We start from the raw sequence: 16,102 nt of genomic DNA, 5'->3' as shown, positions 1-16,102 counted from the left end.
AACCAAGGACTTGAAGTTGTCCACCCAGGGGCTCTGTGAAGCACCCCCACCCCAATCTCTAGGGAAAAGGAAGTCTCTCAGAAGCTTTGAAAGTGTATATTGTTTATGAAAACCAGTGAAGAGGCTTTTCCCCATCAGTGTTCAGGTTTTTACGGAAGAACCAGTTCTTGGATCTATCAGTCTTCTTTTTTATTTTTTCTAATTAACTTCAGTTTTTATTTTTTCATAATATTTTAAAACTTTATCTTTCTCCTATTTCTAACTTCTTTAAATTTTTTTATTAATGAAGTATAATTGGCATACAATGTTATATTGGCTTCTGGTGTGCAACATAGTGACTGGACTGGACTTTATGCAGTGCTTATCCCAGTAAGTGTAGTCACCGTCTGTCACTGTCCAACATTAGTACAATATTGTTGACCATATCCCCGATGCCGTACTTTGAGTCTCTGCGACTTATTTTGTAACTGGAGGTTTGTACCTCTTAATGCCCTTTATCTATTTCACCCATCCCCCCACCCGCTTCCCCTTCGGCAACTATAAGTTCTCTGTATTTAAGAGATTTTTGTGTGTTTGTTCATTTTACCTTTTAGATTTTACATATAAGTGAAATCACGTGGTATTTGTCTTTCTCTGACTGACTTATTTCACTTAGTGTAACACCCTCTAGGTCCATCCATGTCATTGCAAATGGCAAGGTCTCATTCTTTTTTATGGCTGAGTCCTATTCCATTGTATATGTCCCATGTCTTCTTTATCCACTCATCAGTCAATGGACACTTGAGTTGCTTCCATATCTTGGGTGTTGTGAATACTGCTGCAACAAACATAGAGGTGCATTTATCTTTTCAAAGTAGTGTTTTATTTCCTATGAGTAAATACCCAAGATCATATGGTAGTTCTATTTTTATTATTTTTTTAAAGATTTTATGTATTTATCTGTCAGAGGGAGTGAGCATAGGCAGACAGAGAGGCAGGCAGAGGCAGGGAGCTCCTTGCTCAGCAGGGAGCCTGACGTGGGACTCGATCCCAGGAAGCTGGGATCATGACCTGAGCTGAAGGCAGCCGCTTAACCAACTGAGCCACCCAGGCGTCCCTATTTTTATTTTTTGAGGCACTTCCATACTGTCTTTCACAGTGGTACACCTTCCTAGCTTCTTCTTCTTCTTCTTCTTTTTTTTTTTTTAAGATTTTATTTATTTATCTGACAGAGATCACGAGTAGGCAGAGAGAGAGAGAGGGAAGCAGGCTCCCCGCTGTGCAGAGAGCCCGACGCAGGGCTCAGTCCCAGGACCCTGAGATCATGACCTGAGCTGAAGGCAGACACTTAACTGACTGAGCCACCCAGGTGCCCTTACCTTCCTAGTTTCTTGTTGACTATTTCATTCATTTTTATTTTTTCTTGTTTAATAAGAAAGCCTACTCATTTTCCTCTGTTTACATCCTTGGCCATATTCTGTAAAGTATGTTTCAATTGTTATTTTCCTTATAAATTATGAAACAAGACTGAAAATAGGCCTATAAAAAAGTCAAACAACTGAGAATATTCGCAGTCCTCCCTTACCCCATTATTCTACCATCTGAGTGCACTTACATATTTACACACATGTGCACACACACACACAAGTAGTACATCACATGACTACATCTCATTCATTTATGGGTTAATACTGTTTTGTTAATGTCATTTAACAAAGGATCTTGAAGATTTTATGATAACATGGCTATAAAATTTATAATATGTTTGCACAATTTACTCAATATCTTCATATCACTTATATTCGGTTGAAACCACCTGGAAACATCATTCCAGATTTTTAAAAAGATTGTTTCTATTAGTTACTGGTGATTTCAAATGGCCTTAGCTAGCTTATCCATACCATAATCAATAATTGAAACCCAACCATAATTTAATTTTTTCTATCCTTACTCAGAGATGGAATTTAACTACTGTAAAATGTAATCATTGTAAGTATATATAAATAATTTTTAAGTAAATTTATGGAGTTGTACAACCACCACAATCCAGTTTTAGAACATTTCCATTCCCATAAAGTTTTTCCTTATGTCTGTTTGAAGTCAATCCTTGCTCCCACCTCCAGCCCCAGGTAACCACTGATCTGCTTTTTGTCTCTAATTTGCCATTTCTAGACATTTCATATAAACAGAATCAGACAATATGGGATCTTTTGTGCCTGGCTTCCTTCACTGAGCATCCCCTTTCTGAGGTTCGTCCATGTTGCAGAGCATACTGAGAGTTCCTTTTTAAAACTGCTGAATACTATTCCATTGATTGAATGTATCACATTTTTAATTCACTCATTCCCCATTTGGTGAAATTTGTATTGTTTCTAGTTTGAGACTATTATGAGTATCATTGCTATGAACATCGGCAGACAGATCATTACATGAAAATGTTTTCATGGGGCGCCGGGGTGGCTCAGTGGGTTAAAGCCTCTGCCTTCGGCTCAGGTCATGATCCTGGATCATATCATTCATGGGTAAAGACCATTTTACTTCTTCCTTCCCAATCTAGATATCCTTCCTTCCTTCCTGCATTAATCTATGCTGATTGCCATACAAAACGCCACAGGGTGACTTAAACATCAGAAATTATTTTTCTCACAGTTCTGGAGGTTGGGAAGACAGGATCAACATGCTGGTAGAGTAGGTCTCATTCTGAGTTCTCTTCTCTTGGCTTGTAAGTGGCTGCATCTTGCCATGTGCTCTGCATATGCAGGTGTGGGGAGAAAGACAGTGGGCTCCCTGGTTCCTCTTCTTATAAGGACCGTGATCCTACTGGATCAGGCCCCCCCCTCCCCGACTCTTATAACTCATCTAACCTTAATCACTTCCTTATTCAAATACAACCACATTAAGAGTTAGGGGGTCGGGGGGGGATTCATTCCGAAACCCCTACCCCCATCCCCTTTTACTTTAGAGCCTCTAGAATATGGCACAGGGTCACACAGGAGTGGTAAGAGCACATCTGCTTGTTTTCTTTCTGTTCTTGAGAGGAAAGCAATCTTTGACTGTTAAGTTAGATATTAACTGCAGGACTGTGGTGCGCTTTATCAAGTTGAGGAAGCTTCCTTGTAGTCTTAGTTTGTTTTTATCATGAATAAATGTTGAATTTTGTCAAATCCTTTTTTCTCTCTGCCTCTATTGAGGTTCTCTTCTTTATTTATACAATGTCTTACATTACTTGATGTTTGGATGTTAACCCAATCTCGTATTCCTGGGATGCATCCCACCTGGTCCGGGTGCATGATCTTTTCTCTCTGTGTTTCTGAATTTAGTTTGCTAATATTTTGTATTTTTCTTGTAATAGTTTTGTCTGACATCGATACTTGTATAGTATTGGCCCTGTAAAATGAGTTGGTGTTTCCTACCCTTCTGTTTTCTGGAAATATGTGAAATGTTGGCATTCATTCATTCATTCATTCGGTAGAGCTATCCAGTGAAGCCATCTAAGCCTGAGCTTTTCTTGGTGAATAAATTTTAAATGGCTAATTTGATCCCTTTACTTGTGGTAAGTCTATTCAGATATCTTTTTTTTAAGTTTTTTTTTTTATTATTATTTATTTGACAGAGAGAGGGAGAGAGATCACAGGTATGCAGAGAGGCAGGCAGAGAGACAGGGGAAGCAGGCTCCCTGCTGAGCAGAGAGCTTGATGCGGGGCTCAATCCCAGAACCCTGAGACCATGACATGAGCCAAAGGCAGAAGGTTAACCCACTGAGCCACCCAGGTGCCCCCAGATATCTTTCTTAAGACAGGTGTGATAATTTGTGTCTTTTTAGGAATCAGTCCATTTATCTAAGTCACCTAATTTGCTGATATATGGTAGTTAATAGAATTTTCTTATAATTCATTTAATTTCCATAAATTTAGTAGAATGTCCCCTCTTTCACTCTTGATTTTACTAATTTGTATCTTTTCTCTTTCTTGGTCATCCTAGCTAAAGATTTGCCAATGGTGGTGGTCTTTTTGAAGAACATTTTTGGAGTTTGTTCATTTTCTCTATTTTTCTATTTCATGTTTTTCTGCTCTAAACTGTAATTTCTTCTGCTTATTTGGGTTCAATTTGTGACTCTAGTTTCCTAAGGAGTAAAGTTATGTTTTTGATCTGGATCTTTTTATTTTGTACATGTAGGTACAGCTACGAATTTCCCCCTAAACAGTACTTTAGATGCAGTTGATGAATGAATGAATGCCAACATTTCACATATTTCCAGAAAACAGAAGGGTAGGAAACACCAACTCATCAAACTTGGTTTGTTGGTTTTCATTTTCACTCACTACGAAATATTTAGTAATTTCCATTATGGCTTTTAGAAATTTAGAATTTAATTTTGTTGTGATTAGAGAATATACCTTATATGATTTCTATCCTGTGGATTTTTAAATAGATTTTATTTATTCATTTGACAGAGAGAGACAGCAGGAGAGGAAATACAAGGCGGGGGAAGTGGGAGAGGGAGAAGGCTTCCAGCCGAGTAGGGAGCTGGACGCAGGGCTCAATCCCGGGACCCTGGGATCGTGACCTGAGCCAAAGGCAGATGCTAATGACTGAGCCACCCAGGTGCCCCTGTCCTGTGAAATTTATTACAATTTGTTTTATGGCCTAGATCCATCCTTAGGCTTGAAAGAAATATATATTCTTCTAACACTGTAACAATGTTACATAATGTTATATAATGGCCAGCTCTGTTTGTTCAAGTCTTATGTCATTGATTTTCCTTCTAGTTGTCCTGTCAGTTGTTGAGATTGAGGTATCAAAGTCTCTATTCATGGCTGAATCATCTATTTCTCCTTTCAATTCTGTAGATTTTTATTTATTATATTTTGGGACTCTGTTGTTACACATGTTTGTGCTTATATCTTCCTGATGAACTGACTTTAATCATTATGAAATGTCTTTTTGTTTCTAGTAACATTTTTTTTAAAGATTTTATTTATTTATTTGACAGAGAGAGATCACAAGTAGGCAGAGAGGCAGGCAGAGAGAGAGGAGGGAAATAGGCTCCCTGCTGAGCAGAGAGCCCGATGTGGGGCTTGATCCTAGGACTCTGGGATCATGACCTGAGCTGAAAGCAGAGGCTTCAACCCACTGAGCCACCCAGGCGCCCCCTCTAGTAACATTTCTTAAAAACCATTTTGTTTTATGTTAATGTAGCCACACCAGCTCTCTTCCAGTTTGCATACTACATATTTTTTCACCGTTGATTCTCAAACTGTTTGTGGCTTTGCATCTAATACGTGTCTACTTTAAACAGCAGATAGCTGGATCTTTTTTTTTTTTTTTTTTAAATCCAGTCTGACAAACTTTGCCGGTTGATTGTCCATTTATGCATAATATAATTATCGGTAAGGTTGGATTTATGTCATTTCTTAAATATATTTAATATTGATTTTGATCCTTTGTTTCTTTACTGCCTCCTTTTGTGTTGAACAGGTATTTTTAGTGCACCATTTTAATTCCTTCATTGAATTTTTTCCTTAAAAAAGTTATTAGTGGGGTGTCTGGGTGGCTCAGTGGGTTAAGCCTCTGCCTTCAGCTCAGGTCATGGTCTTCAGGGTCCTGGGATCGAGCCCCGCATCAGGCTCTCTGCTCAGCGGGGAGCCTGCTTCCTTCTCTCTCTCTGCCTGCCTCTCTGCCTACTTGTGATCTCTTTCTGTCAAATGAATAAATAAAATCTTTAAAAAAAAAGTTATTAGTGGGTTCTCTAGGAGTCTTCCATTATATCCATCTTAATCACAATCTAGTTTAGATTATTTTTAGCTTTTTTAGGGTAAAATGTAGAAACTTCTATAATATAGTTCCATTTCCTACCCCTCCTTTATGTTGTTATTGTTGTATGTTGTTATGTTACAATATGTGTGTGTGTATAAAACAATCCCCAAATGTAGTTTTATTGTTGTTTTATGCAATCATGTCTTCCAGATTCTAATTTGAGAGAAGGAAAATGTTTATATATGATTTTATGTGTACTATGTATTTATCATTTCCAATGATTTTGTTAATGTAGATTTTAGTTATCATCTGGTGTCATTTATTCTCGGTTTCAAAAGATCTCCTTTAGTATATCGGATAAAAGCAGGTCACTACCAACAAATTCTACCTTTATCAGAGAATATTTTTATTTCACTATTACTTTTAAAAGATGGGTTTTGCTTGACATAGAATACTTGGTATTTACTGAGAATATTTTTTCTTTCAGCACTTTGAAAATATCATTACATTGTGTCTCTGTTGTTTCTGATGAATATTAAGCCATTATTTATATTGTTACTGTATACATGGTGAGTCATTTTTTTCTTGCTCTAAGATTTTTCATTCTTTTTCTTTCAACTGTTTGATTCTAGTATGTACAGGTGGGGATCTCTCTAGATTCACCCTACTTGGGGTTCATTGAGCTTCCCTAGGTCAGTAGGTCAATCTTTCAGGCCTTAATGTCTTCAATACTTTTTTCTGCTCCTCCTTCTCTGCCCCTTCTCAGACTTCCATTATGCGCATGTTGGCTCACTTAACAATGTCCCACAGGTCATTAATATAAAAAAATATTCTTTTGTTTCTATTTCTCAGACTGGATAATCTCTATCTTTAGGTTCAGATTCTTTGTCAGCTTAAATCTGTTATGTCCCTCCAGTGAATTTTTCATTTCAGTTACTGTACTTTAGAACTTCAGTCTTTATATAGCTTTTTTGGAAAATCTCTTTATTCAGATTGCCTATTTCTTGACTCGTTGTATATTTCCTTAAATTTCTGAAATAATTTTTAGTTAGTTTTTGTATCAGCTGCATTGAGGTCTTTGTTAAGTCAAGCAGCTGAATTCACTCGACAGTTTCTAATGATGGCTGTGTTTTCCTGAATTAAGGTTTACACTTTTCTATTTCTTTGCGTGTCTCCTAATTTTTGGTTGAAAACTAGACATAGGAAATGCATTGCAGCAGCTCTGGATTCTGCTTTTTCTCCCCAAGGGTGATGGTGGTGGCTGTTATTTAATAACTTGCTTGCACAAAATATGTGGAATCTCTTTCCTCAGTGGTCTGTAGCAAGCTGATTATCTTTCCTGGTTTTGTTTTTACTTTTATTATATTTTAAATATTTTATTTATTTGATAGAGAGAAAGTGAGCACAAGCTGGGGGAGTGGCAGGCAGAGGGAGAAGCAGACTCCCCACTGAGTAGGGACCCCCCCCCCATGTGGGACTCGATCCCAGGACCCTGAGATCATGAGCTGAGCTGAAGGTAGATGCTTAACCTGTATCAGGTTCTCTGCTCAGCAGGGAACCTGCTTCCCCCTCTCTCTGCCTGCCTCTCTGCCTACTTGTGATCTCTGTCAAATAAATAAATAAAATCTTTAAAAAAAATTGCTAAATTGTACTTTGACTTGTCTGGGTAATACTTTATTTTCCAAAATGTTTAGACCATTATATGCCTGCCAACCATGCATGACTTTCTATTTTCCTACTTCCATGCTCATACCTCTTATAGTCAGACTTTAATTATTGCTAGTCTCTAATGTGTAATAGTCTCTATGAAGGTTTTACTTTGCATTTCATTGTTTACTGCTGCAGTTGAATATATTTTTATTCAATATATTTTTACTATTTGAAATTTAATAATTTCTTCTTCTGTAAATGTGTTCCTTTGAACTTTAGGTAGTTTTAATGTTCTCAGTGCTAACAATGGCATTTTATAAACATTGCAAATCTTCTTTTGGTGCTTGACTTCTTTTTACTCTTATTGCCGTCTTTTTTTTTTTTTAAGATTTTATTTATTTATTTGAGAGAGAGACAGGGAGAGAGAGCATGAGTGAGGAGAAGGGCAGAGAGAGAAACAGACTCCCTGTGGAGCTGGGAGCCCGATGCGGGACTCGATCCCGGGGACTCCGAGATCATGATCTGAGCCGAAGGCAGTCGTCCAACCAGCTGAGCCACCCAGGCGTCCCTTATTGCCGTCTTTTAAGGGACAAAAGTTATTTTGTAAAATTTCCATTTCTTTTATGACCTAAATGTTTTGCCTTATTTAAAATCTTTTCCTATCCCAAAGTCATACAACTATTCAGTGTTTTCTTCTAAGAAGATTTAAATTTTTGTTCATCAGATTTAAATTTTGAATTTATCTGAAATTTCTTTTTCTTTTTTTCTTCTTTATTTATTTGACAGGTAGAAACCACAAGTAGGCAGAGAGGCAGGCAGAGAGAGGAGGAAGCAGGCTCCCCACTGATCCCAGGACCCTGGGATCATGACCTGAGCTGAAGGCAGTGGCCTAACCCACTGAGCCACCCAGGCGCCCCTGGAATTTATTTTTCTTTAAAGATTTTATTTATTTATTTTATATTTATTTATTTAAAGATTTATTAAAGATTTATGTTTTGAGATAGAGTGAGAGTGAGCAAGAGAGAGAGAGCAATAGCTGGGGGCAGAGGGAGAGGGAGAAGCAAGCTCTCCACTGAGCAGGAAGCTCAATGCAGAGTTCAATCCCAGGACCCTGAGATTATGACCTGAGTTGAAGGCAGACCGAGCCACCTAGGGACCCCTGGAATTTATTTTTCGTATGAAGGTAGGAATCTAATTTCATTTCTTCCACATGTTCAACGGTACCAGCACTTGACTTAAAAGCCTATCCCTTCCCCAATGATATATAAGGCCAATGCAGTCAGATCAGGTTGCTATTTATATGTTCGTTTGTTTATGGGTATTATGAGATCTTCATTAAAATTGCACCTACAAATGCATTATTTTCTTCAAAGAATCAATATCTGTTGCTTTTTAAATTTCCATATTTACATTTATTTTCTACTTCATGGATCTCTACTCTTATTCCTTCCTACTTTTGTTGGCTCGAATTTGCTCTGCTTTTTCTAATTTCTTCAGATGGACGTTTAGGTAATTTTCAGATATGATCCCAGGGTCCTGGGATCCATTATAATGTATTCATTTTGGCTAAAAACTTCTTATGAACATTAAGTTCATCCCCTAGTTTTTGTATATCATTATTTTCATGATGACTCAGTTAAAAATAGTTTTCTATTTTCCATTTTCATTTGTCCTTTGATGGGTTAGTTAATAGTATACTGTGTAATTTCCAAACATTTTAGGATTTTTGTTACCTCTTTTTGTTATTCAGTTGTACCTTGACTGCATGATCAGAGGATATATTCTGTATAATTTCTATCCTTTGTTGATATTTGATTTACAGTCCAAAATAAGGTTAATCCTGGAAACTGTTCCAGAATATTTGAAAAAAAAAAAAAAAAAAGTATCCTGTAGTTGTTGATAGTGTTCCAAACACATCAACCTTTTTTAAAATTTTTTTCCTTTCCCAAATCTATATCCTTATCTTTAAATTCTGTCTCTTCTCTCAGGTTCTAGGGGAAGTCTGTTAAAATCTCCAGATATGATTATAGGTTTATCATCTCCTGTTTTTGCTTTATATCTATCAAGCTTATGTTTTAAATATATACAAATTTCAGACTTCCTTAGCCTGTTGATTTCTTTTATAAATATGATAGGTCCTTTTGTCTCTGGTATTACTTTTTAGATGTATGCGTTAAATACAGTAAGCCGTATGAATCTTAGGTGTACATCCTTCATTTTAATCTATATATATACCTATGAAACCATTACACAGATTAGGGTGTAGGGTGTAGGAAAAGTCTCTGTGTAAACCTCCCAAGCCTTGTACAACTAACACACTGCTGTCAATGGAATGGCCATCTCGTCTGGGTATACAGTCTTAGGTTCAAGTTCTTGTTCACAGTTCTGCTGCTCTAGAACTGGAGGCCAGTCTGGTACTTTTACCTGCACAGGTGGCCTGCTCTTTCTCTGGAAGTTTTCAGAGTTGGTCTTTACCTTTGTGGTCTTACCTGTCACGAACAGTGTGCCCAGGCTTGGCATTTTTGTTCTCTTTTCTGAGGCTCCTGCTTTTTTAAAAATTTCCTACTGCTGGGACGCCTGGGTGGCTTAGTTGGTTAAGCAGCTGCCTTTGGGTCAGGTCATGATCCCAGCGTCCTGGGATCGAGTCCCAATCGGGCTCCTTGCTCGGCAGGGAGCCTGCTTCTCCCTCTGCCTCTGCCTGCCACTCTGTCTGCCTGTGCTCACTCGCGCTCCCCCCCTCTCTCTGATAAATAAATAAATAAATAAAATTCCTACTGCTTTCCCTTTCCTTTTGCAACTTCTGTTATTTGGATTGTTTCCACTTTGGTTCCCAGGCTTTCTAATTTTACCTCAAGCTCGTTTCCAGTTCACTCATTCCTTCTACAGCTGCCCCACTTCTGCAGGGTGTCTTGCTCGCTTGTGTCCTTTATTTCAACTCTGATGTTTTACATATACTATTTGTTTCTTTAGTCTGCTGCTTTGAAGACTGATTATTACATTTGCCTTGACTTTTTATCCCGTCTCTTCCAACAGCTTGGCTTCCATTCAGTGTGTCTGTGGTCTTTTATGCTGGTTCTACTTCTCAGGCATCTAGCTCCTTTGGCTGCGAGTCCAAATTTCCCTGCAGCTTTCAGCCCCAGGGCCGGCAATCCCGTGTCCGGAACAACCGTGGACCACTGTTCTAACCTCACCACGGAGTCTCTTTTTGGTCAGAACATCCATTTTAAACTCTAAGGAGTAAGTACCATGAAAGGAGAAATCGGTCTCTCTAGGTTGTAATGCTCTAGCTCTAAGGTTTGGAAGGAGCAGGGGACTTGCACTTATTATGAAGGGAGACTGGCTCATTCAGAAACCACCCTCCCCCCCAACAGAGAACAACCAGAAAAACTGGACAGAATACTCACTGCTCTGACTGCAGCTCTGTGTGCCATTACAGGGTCCCAGCCTGGATGGCCCTTCTGGCATAGTCATCTTGAAGGGGCTCCATGGCAGGAGTCCTGTCCCTCATCCAAGGACCTGTGGCCTGCCTCTGCCTCCAGACCCTCTTGCTCTCAAACTGCCTTGACTTGTTGCCTTCACTTTTCTCTCCTAAATGTGAATCACAGATTTTTGAATATTTTCCTTGATTATTTTGCATTCTCTTACAGAAATTCCTCAAAGATTACAAAGTCAAGACACTTGGGTTTGGCCTAAAGATGTGGTTAATGTGAGTCAAAGTCACCATCTTCAGTTAAAAAAAATTTTTTTTTTCCCAAAGCAAAAGACTGTGATTTTGCTGAAGGTTGATAGGCAAGTGGCGGGCAAACAACACTGCACAATGCTTAAGAATGCAACTCCTTCTCTTCCGGGTCCCAGCCACCTTCTGTTCTCTCCCTTCACTGCAGCTTTCATTCACCAAGGAAGCTGACAGACCGTCTTGGGGGCTCTGGAGAGGTGATACTTCCTGTGTAGTCAGCACTAAAAGCTGACCGTGGGCAGGGTGGGTAGTTCTTACTGGTTGAAGTCACCATCTCCCCTGTATATCCACAGAAGCATGAAGCATGAATCTCCCACTTCTGACCATCGAAGCCCCAAATTCTATCTGTGGCCAGGTGTTGTGAATTCCAGTTACTTTGGCCTTAGGCAAATCCCATTTCTGGCCCTGGCTGCCACGTTGGACAGTGAAGGTCTGGAGCAGATGGCCCTCTGGTAGGTTCTGTGATGGCAAAGCAGCTCCAGAGCTCGAGACGTGATCCCTGCACACTGCGGCCGTGCCCCACAGATCACCTTGCTCACCACTAGCTGGCAGCTGGCGTTGAGGGGTCTGGGTATAATGACTGGTGTCTCTTTCCTCAGAAAAATATTACTGGAGCCTACCAGCTTAAGAAGCCTTCGAAGTCTGTGGTGAAGGTGATCCGAATTTCAGCCCCGGCCAAAGACGCAGTTTATAACTACAGTATCCAAACCCTGAATTCCACAGAGCTTGCTAAGAAGGAGCTGTATCGAGAGATGGCCAAGGTGAGTGCGAGGCCCAGGGAGGGAGGCAGGTAGTCCGTGCTTATACACCAGACAGAACATTAACTGGCTAATCCAGGGAGCTCACTCCTCATCTGAACATAGGAGGCAGCAGGGGCGCTCTGGTGTGCACCACAAAGCCAAGCAGCAAGAGGAAGGAGACCAGGTGCTGGGGGGAGAGGTGTTCTGTTCCCGCACCCCGTGGGAATCCCTCACACATCTCTCTATGCTGAGAGATGCTCAGCATAGGCTCCCGTATACCCGGCTGCAAACAGCTGCAAGGCCCCTACCTCTAGAAAGCAGCTTGTTGCTGTCACCCCAAAGGAAATACCTCAGCTTAGGCTTCTAACACATTAGCTCTGGAGAACGGCTGCTCTGTTGAAGAGAACACGAACATGACCCCCCAGTTCAGTTATTCTGAGCGGTCTGGTTATGCGGTCAGGAACTGTCATTCTACTCCACGTGCCACCGTTTCCAGTGTTTGCTTGGAGACTGGAGGGCCTGTCCACACCAGCGGTGGCTGCTACCAGCCCTTCCCTCTTCTTGTCTGCCCCTCGTTTGCAGGAGCCAAGGAAGAGATTCACGTACTCCCAGAAGTACTTCTCGGCCATGGTGGAACCTCAGGACTCTGAGGAGGAGGAGAAGAATGCCAAGAAGAGATCCCGCCAGGCCTGGCTCACAGCCAATGGATTCCAACTGACAGGTCTTCACAGAAGCCCGGAAAGCGACTGTCACCTGAGGCTGCCGCCCATTGGCACCGTCCCAGAGCTAAAAGAGGTCCACAGGGCAGAGTGGGAGCTCAGGTGGAGTGTCCGCGGGGACCTCCCTCCTTACTTACTGTGGTGTTCTCTGTGTAGGAGTGGAGGGAAAATGCCGGGTTTGCTACCATGCTGGATCGAGAGCGGTGGGGCTGGGACCGGCGCCACCAGGACTTCGACCTGTATAGGCAGCCCCCACCTTTCCTGGAGCTGCCCCCTCCTCCAGTGCTGAGGCCTGCGACAGGTAACAGAGGCCTCTGCAAGATGGAGCCTCCTGATGAGGGCAGTCAGGGTCTCTGCTGCTTGGCGTCTTGGCTTTTTCATTTTCGCTAAAGCTAGGAAGTTGAGTCAGAATGGGGAAGGCATTAATGTGCTAGGCTGACTCAGGAGCCCTGGATTCTAGCTGGAGCTGCAGTACTAACTTGTTGTGTGACAATGAGTCCCTTCACTGCTCCTGGTCTCCGGCACCACAGCAGATGCTCAGAGAATGCCATGTGCAAGTGGGGGCAGGGCAGAGGGAGAGAGAGAATCTTCCAGCCGATGCCTCTCTGAGTGCGGAGTCTGACACAGGGCCCAAACCTGGGGCCTGAGCCATAATCAAGAGCCCAGCCACTTACCCAACTGAGCCAGCGAGGGGGCCCCTCTGGACCTGGCTTCTTAGCTATAAAACATGTAAGTGGGGAAATCGGTCTAAGGGCTTTCTGGGCCTCAACAGGCAAGACGTCTAGATGCCTGGCCAGCAACTGGGGCAGAGGCTCTGGGCACCTCTGGGACCTTCTGACTCCCTTCCTGCTCCATGATGTTGCCATCGCCCTGTGTGTGAGAGAGGAAGGGAGTCTAGAAGCATGGGTCCCTTTAGCCTTCTGTTTATAAAGATGGGTCTCCATTTATAGGTTGATAGAGAACCCAAATTTGCTGGTTACCAGAAACTTCATTCAGGGACAAAGAATTTAGTGACAAGGTTTGCCAGAGAAACCATTCCCTGAAAGCCAGAGCAGATAAACAAATGGATCTCCTTCCTCCCCCAACCACCGAGGTTGCTAACAGCTCCACGAAGCAGGAGGAAATGCCGACAAGCTGCTGAAATTTGTCCCCCCTGCTCCATCTGGCCCTTGCTGCCTCCCTTCAGAACAGGCTCTGGGCTCTGGGGCTGCTGAAGCTCTCCTGTTACCTGTTGGGGTGGCCCTGCCTAGCAATGCCAGGCTTGCCTCCTTGGCCCGAGTGCTGCCGCCGGGCTCCCTGCAGGCCTTCCCAGCCTGCGCTCCCTGGGCACGTCTGGCAGCCGGGGCCTCTCCTCCCCACCATGCTTATAAAGAAAACTCAAAAATGGCAGCTGGGAAACAAGATGCGAACGAGGGGTCTCAGCCTTTGAAACTCGGCTAGATGAAGAGAAAACCAGCTGCTGACAAGCATGCCCATGCCACAGGGCCTATGGCGAAGTCCCCTTTCCCAGGACATGGGGGCTAGACAGCTGCTTCCCAAGTTTCCTTGGCAAAGGCACTCTGTGCATTCTCCAGTCCCCGTACCGTCCCAGATTCGTACTCTTCTCGCTAACAAAATACTTAAGAAGGTTAGCTCTGATGTCATAAGATTTGTCAACTTTTACCTTTTGAAGATCAGTTATCCAGTCCCTGGCAAAGTGCCGAGGCCAGCTGAGGTGTCTGCGCACCAGACAGACTGTACTTAAAGGGAAAGGAAAGAGTCTGGCCTTCTCCTCCCACCTCAAGACAACATCTGTGGTGGGTTTTCGGGAGCCCCAAACGGCCCCAAATCCAGACAAAAGCTCCAAGCTTGCCTGCGTGAGCACACTGGGACCCACTGTATCTGGCAAGCAAGAGCAGAAAGGAGTCCAGAAAAATGCAAAGGCCTATTAGCATCCCTCAAGATTCTGCATTGTCCCCCCTTTCAGGAGTGGAGGCCAAGCTCTGTACAGACTGTGCAGAGAAAGGCCCCAGGCAGGAAAGAGCATATGCTATACCAGACCATGTAATTTGTACCCATCGCCTAAGAAAGACCAGACACGTGCTCAGTAATCCCCAGAACACTGTGGCCTGGCCTGGGCACGTGGTCCTCAGCATTCAGGGCCCCTCTTCCTGCGGGGTGAGGACAGAACGCACTGGAGGCCATCACTAGAGGGAGGGCCTCAGGGTTCTGAGGAAAAACAGGATCAGTACAGCACAAAGGCTAGAAGGGTAAACACAAACCGTGCATTTTTATATCTTTTGTTATTAAGTACATCTGTTCCACCTACAGTTTGTAGGCGGTTTCTTGGAGAATGCACAGTCCACAAGAAGAACGTGCGGCCTAGCAGAAGCAGCTCTCCATGCCTCAAACAGGTCCCTGCCAAACTCCTCCCACAGAGCCAGTGCCACAAGCCCGTCACCACTGTGACGTCTCTGAAACTAGCGGAAGCCCCTCAAATCCCAGGTGTCACCAACTGCGTTCTCTCTTTGCTCTGTCTCTTCAGAACCTGGGATCAGGTCAAACAGCAGTGCCCCCAGGGCAAAGCCTAAAGAGGTACCCCTCAGGTCAGAAGGCCCCTCTGGTATACATGGGGGAGAAAAAACCCCAGTGCTCCATCTGCCGGAGAAAGTTGTCCATCGATGGGCCATGGCTTAGGGGCAGCAGGGAACACTGTTGGTTTGCTTCAGGATGTCCTGTCCAGAGGGTGGGCACAAATGTAGGCCTGCTTCTCTAGGACCTGCTGGGACACCTTCTTAATCTGCTCATCTAGATTTTCTGGAGAATCTGGGAGAAAAAGAAAAAAAGAAAAGAAAAAGCCCACACCCACTGTGAAGAAACCCTGAAGGTAACTCTCCACTTCCACAGCCCCAGGAAGTGATTCTGGCTGCGGGGAGAAACAGGGCTAGGGCTTCATCCTGGAAAACGAAGGGCTCATCGTGTTAACCCCTAAAAGCTCTGGATCCTGTGGGAGCAGGGCCTGGAGAAGGACCTTCTTGACAGTCAAGCCTACGAGAGGAGCAACCCCGTCTCCCCGCCACAGCACAGACCAACACACACCAGCACCCGGAGCCAGAAGCTGCACAGAATTATGTACTCCTCTCCTCCCATCACTTGGCAACACGGCTGCACTCTACAGCAGGGGACACAGGACACGGAGCCCTGAGGCCAAAACGACTGTAAAGGTCAGAAGAATCCGAGCCGGACGTTTTCAGACATGGCGAAGTGACTACGGTACAAACAGCCCCAGGAGCCAAGCCCCTGCACGGACTAGAGCCAAAGCCTGGGCTATCTGCTAGGAGGGCAGCTGCCAGACTCAGGTCAGGCAGGCTGGGCCATGCCTGTGGGCTCTGACAGTCTTCATCTGCAGGTAACTTGTTACTGTCTGGCAAGCCATCCTGCAGGTGAACCTGACCTTACTAGCCCTCACTCAAGGGAGAGGTTTGTGAGCAGCAGGCAGGTCCTAGGAGCCTGGCCGTCAACAGTCACCTGCACTCAGCGCT

The 16,102-nt window shown here is 43.2% G+C and overlaps 2 protein-coding genes across 3 annotated transcripts in view; one reads left to right on the top strand and one right to left on the bottom strand.

Annotated features, from left to right (window-relative positions):
* The window catches only part of CFAP92 (cilia and flagella associated protein 92 (putative)), a 61,950-nt gene extending 47,209 nt beyond the window's left edge, over positions 1–14,741 (top strand). Inside the window, exons 12-14 of the mRNA XM_059388298.1 lie at positions 11,722–11,883; positions 12,445–12,657; positions 12,738–14,741. Of these exons, the coding sequence (XP_059244281.1) occupies positions 11,722–11,883; positions 12,445–12,657; positions 12,738–12,971 (609 nt within the window). The 3' untranslated portion in view covers positions 12,972–14,741. The remainder of the gene's footprint in view (positions 1–11,721; positions 11,884–12,444; positions 12,658–12,737) is intronic.
* A 90-nt stretch (positions 14,742–14,831) lies between these two features.
* ACAD9 (acyl-CoA dehydrogenase family member 9) overlaps positions 14,832–16,102 on the bottom strand; it is a 41,031-nt gene continuing 39,760 nt past the window's right edge. For both annotated transcript variants that reach the window (XM_059390427.1, XM_059390426.1), the window contains one exon: positions 14,832–15,386. In XM_059390427.1, the coding sequence (XP_059246410.1) occupies positions 15,286–15,386 (101 nt within the window). In that variant the 3' untranslated portion in view covers positions 14,832–15,285. The remainder of the gene's footprint in view (positions 15,387–16,102) is intronic.

The sequence above is a fragment of the Mustela nigripes genome, chromosome 2 (genome assembly GCF_022355385.1).
Source record: "Mustela nigripes isolate SB6536 chromosome 2, MUSNIG.SB6536, whole genome shotgun sequence".
NCBI classification, from domain to species: domain Eukaryota; kingdom Metazoa; phylum Chordata; class Mammalia; order Carnivora; family Mustelidae; genus Mustela; species Mustela nigripes.
This window is presented reverse-complemented; position numbering and strand designations above follow the sequence as displayed.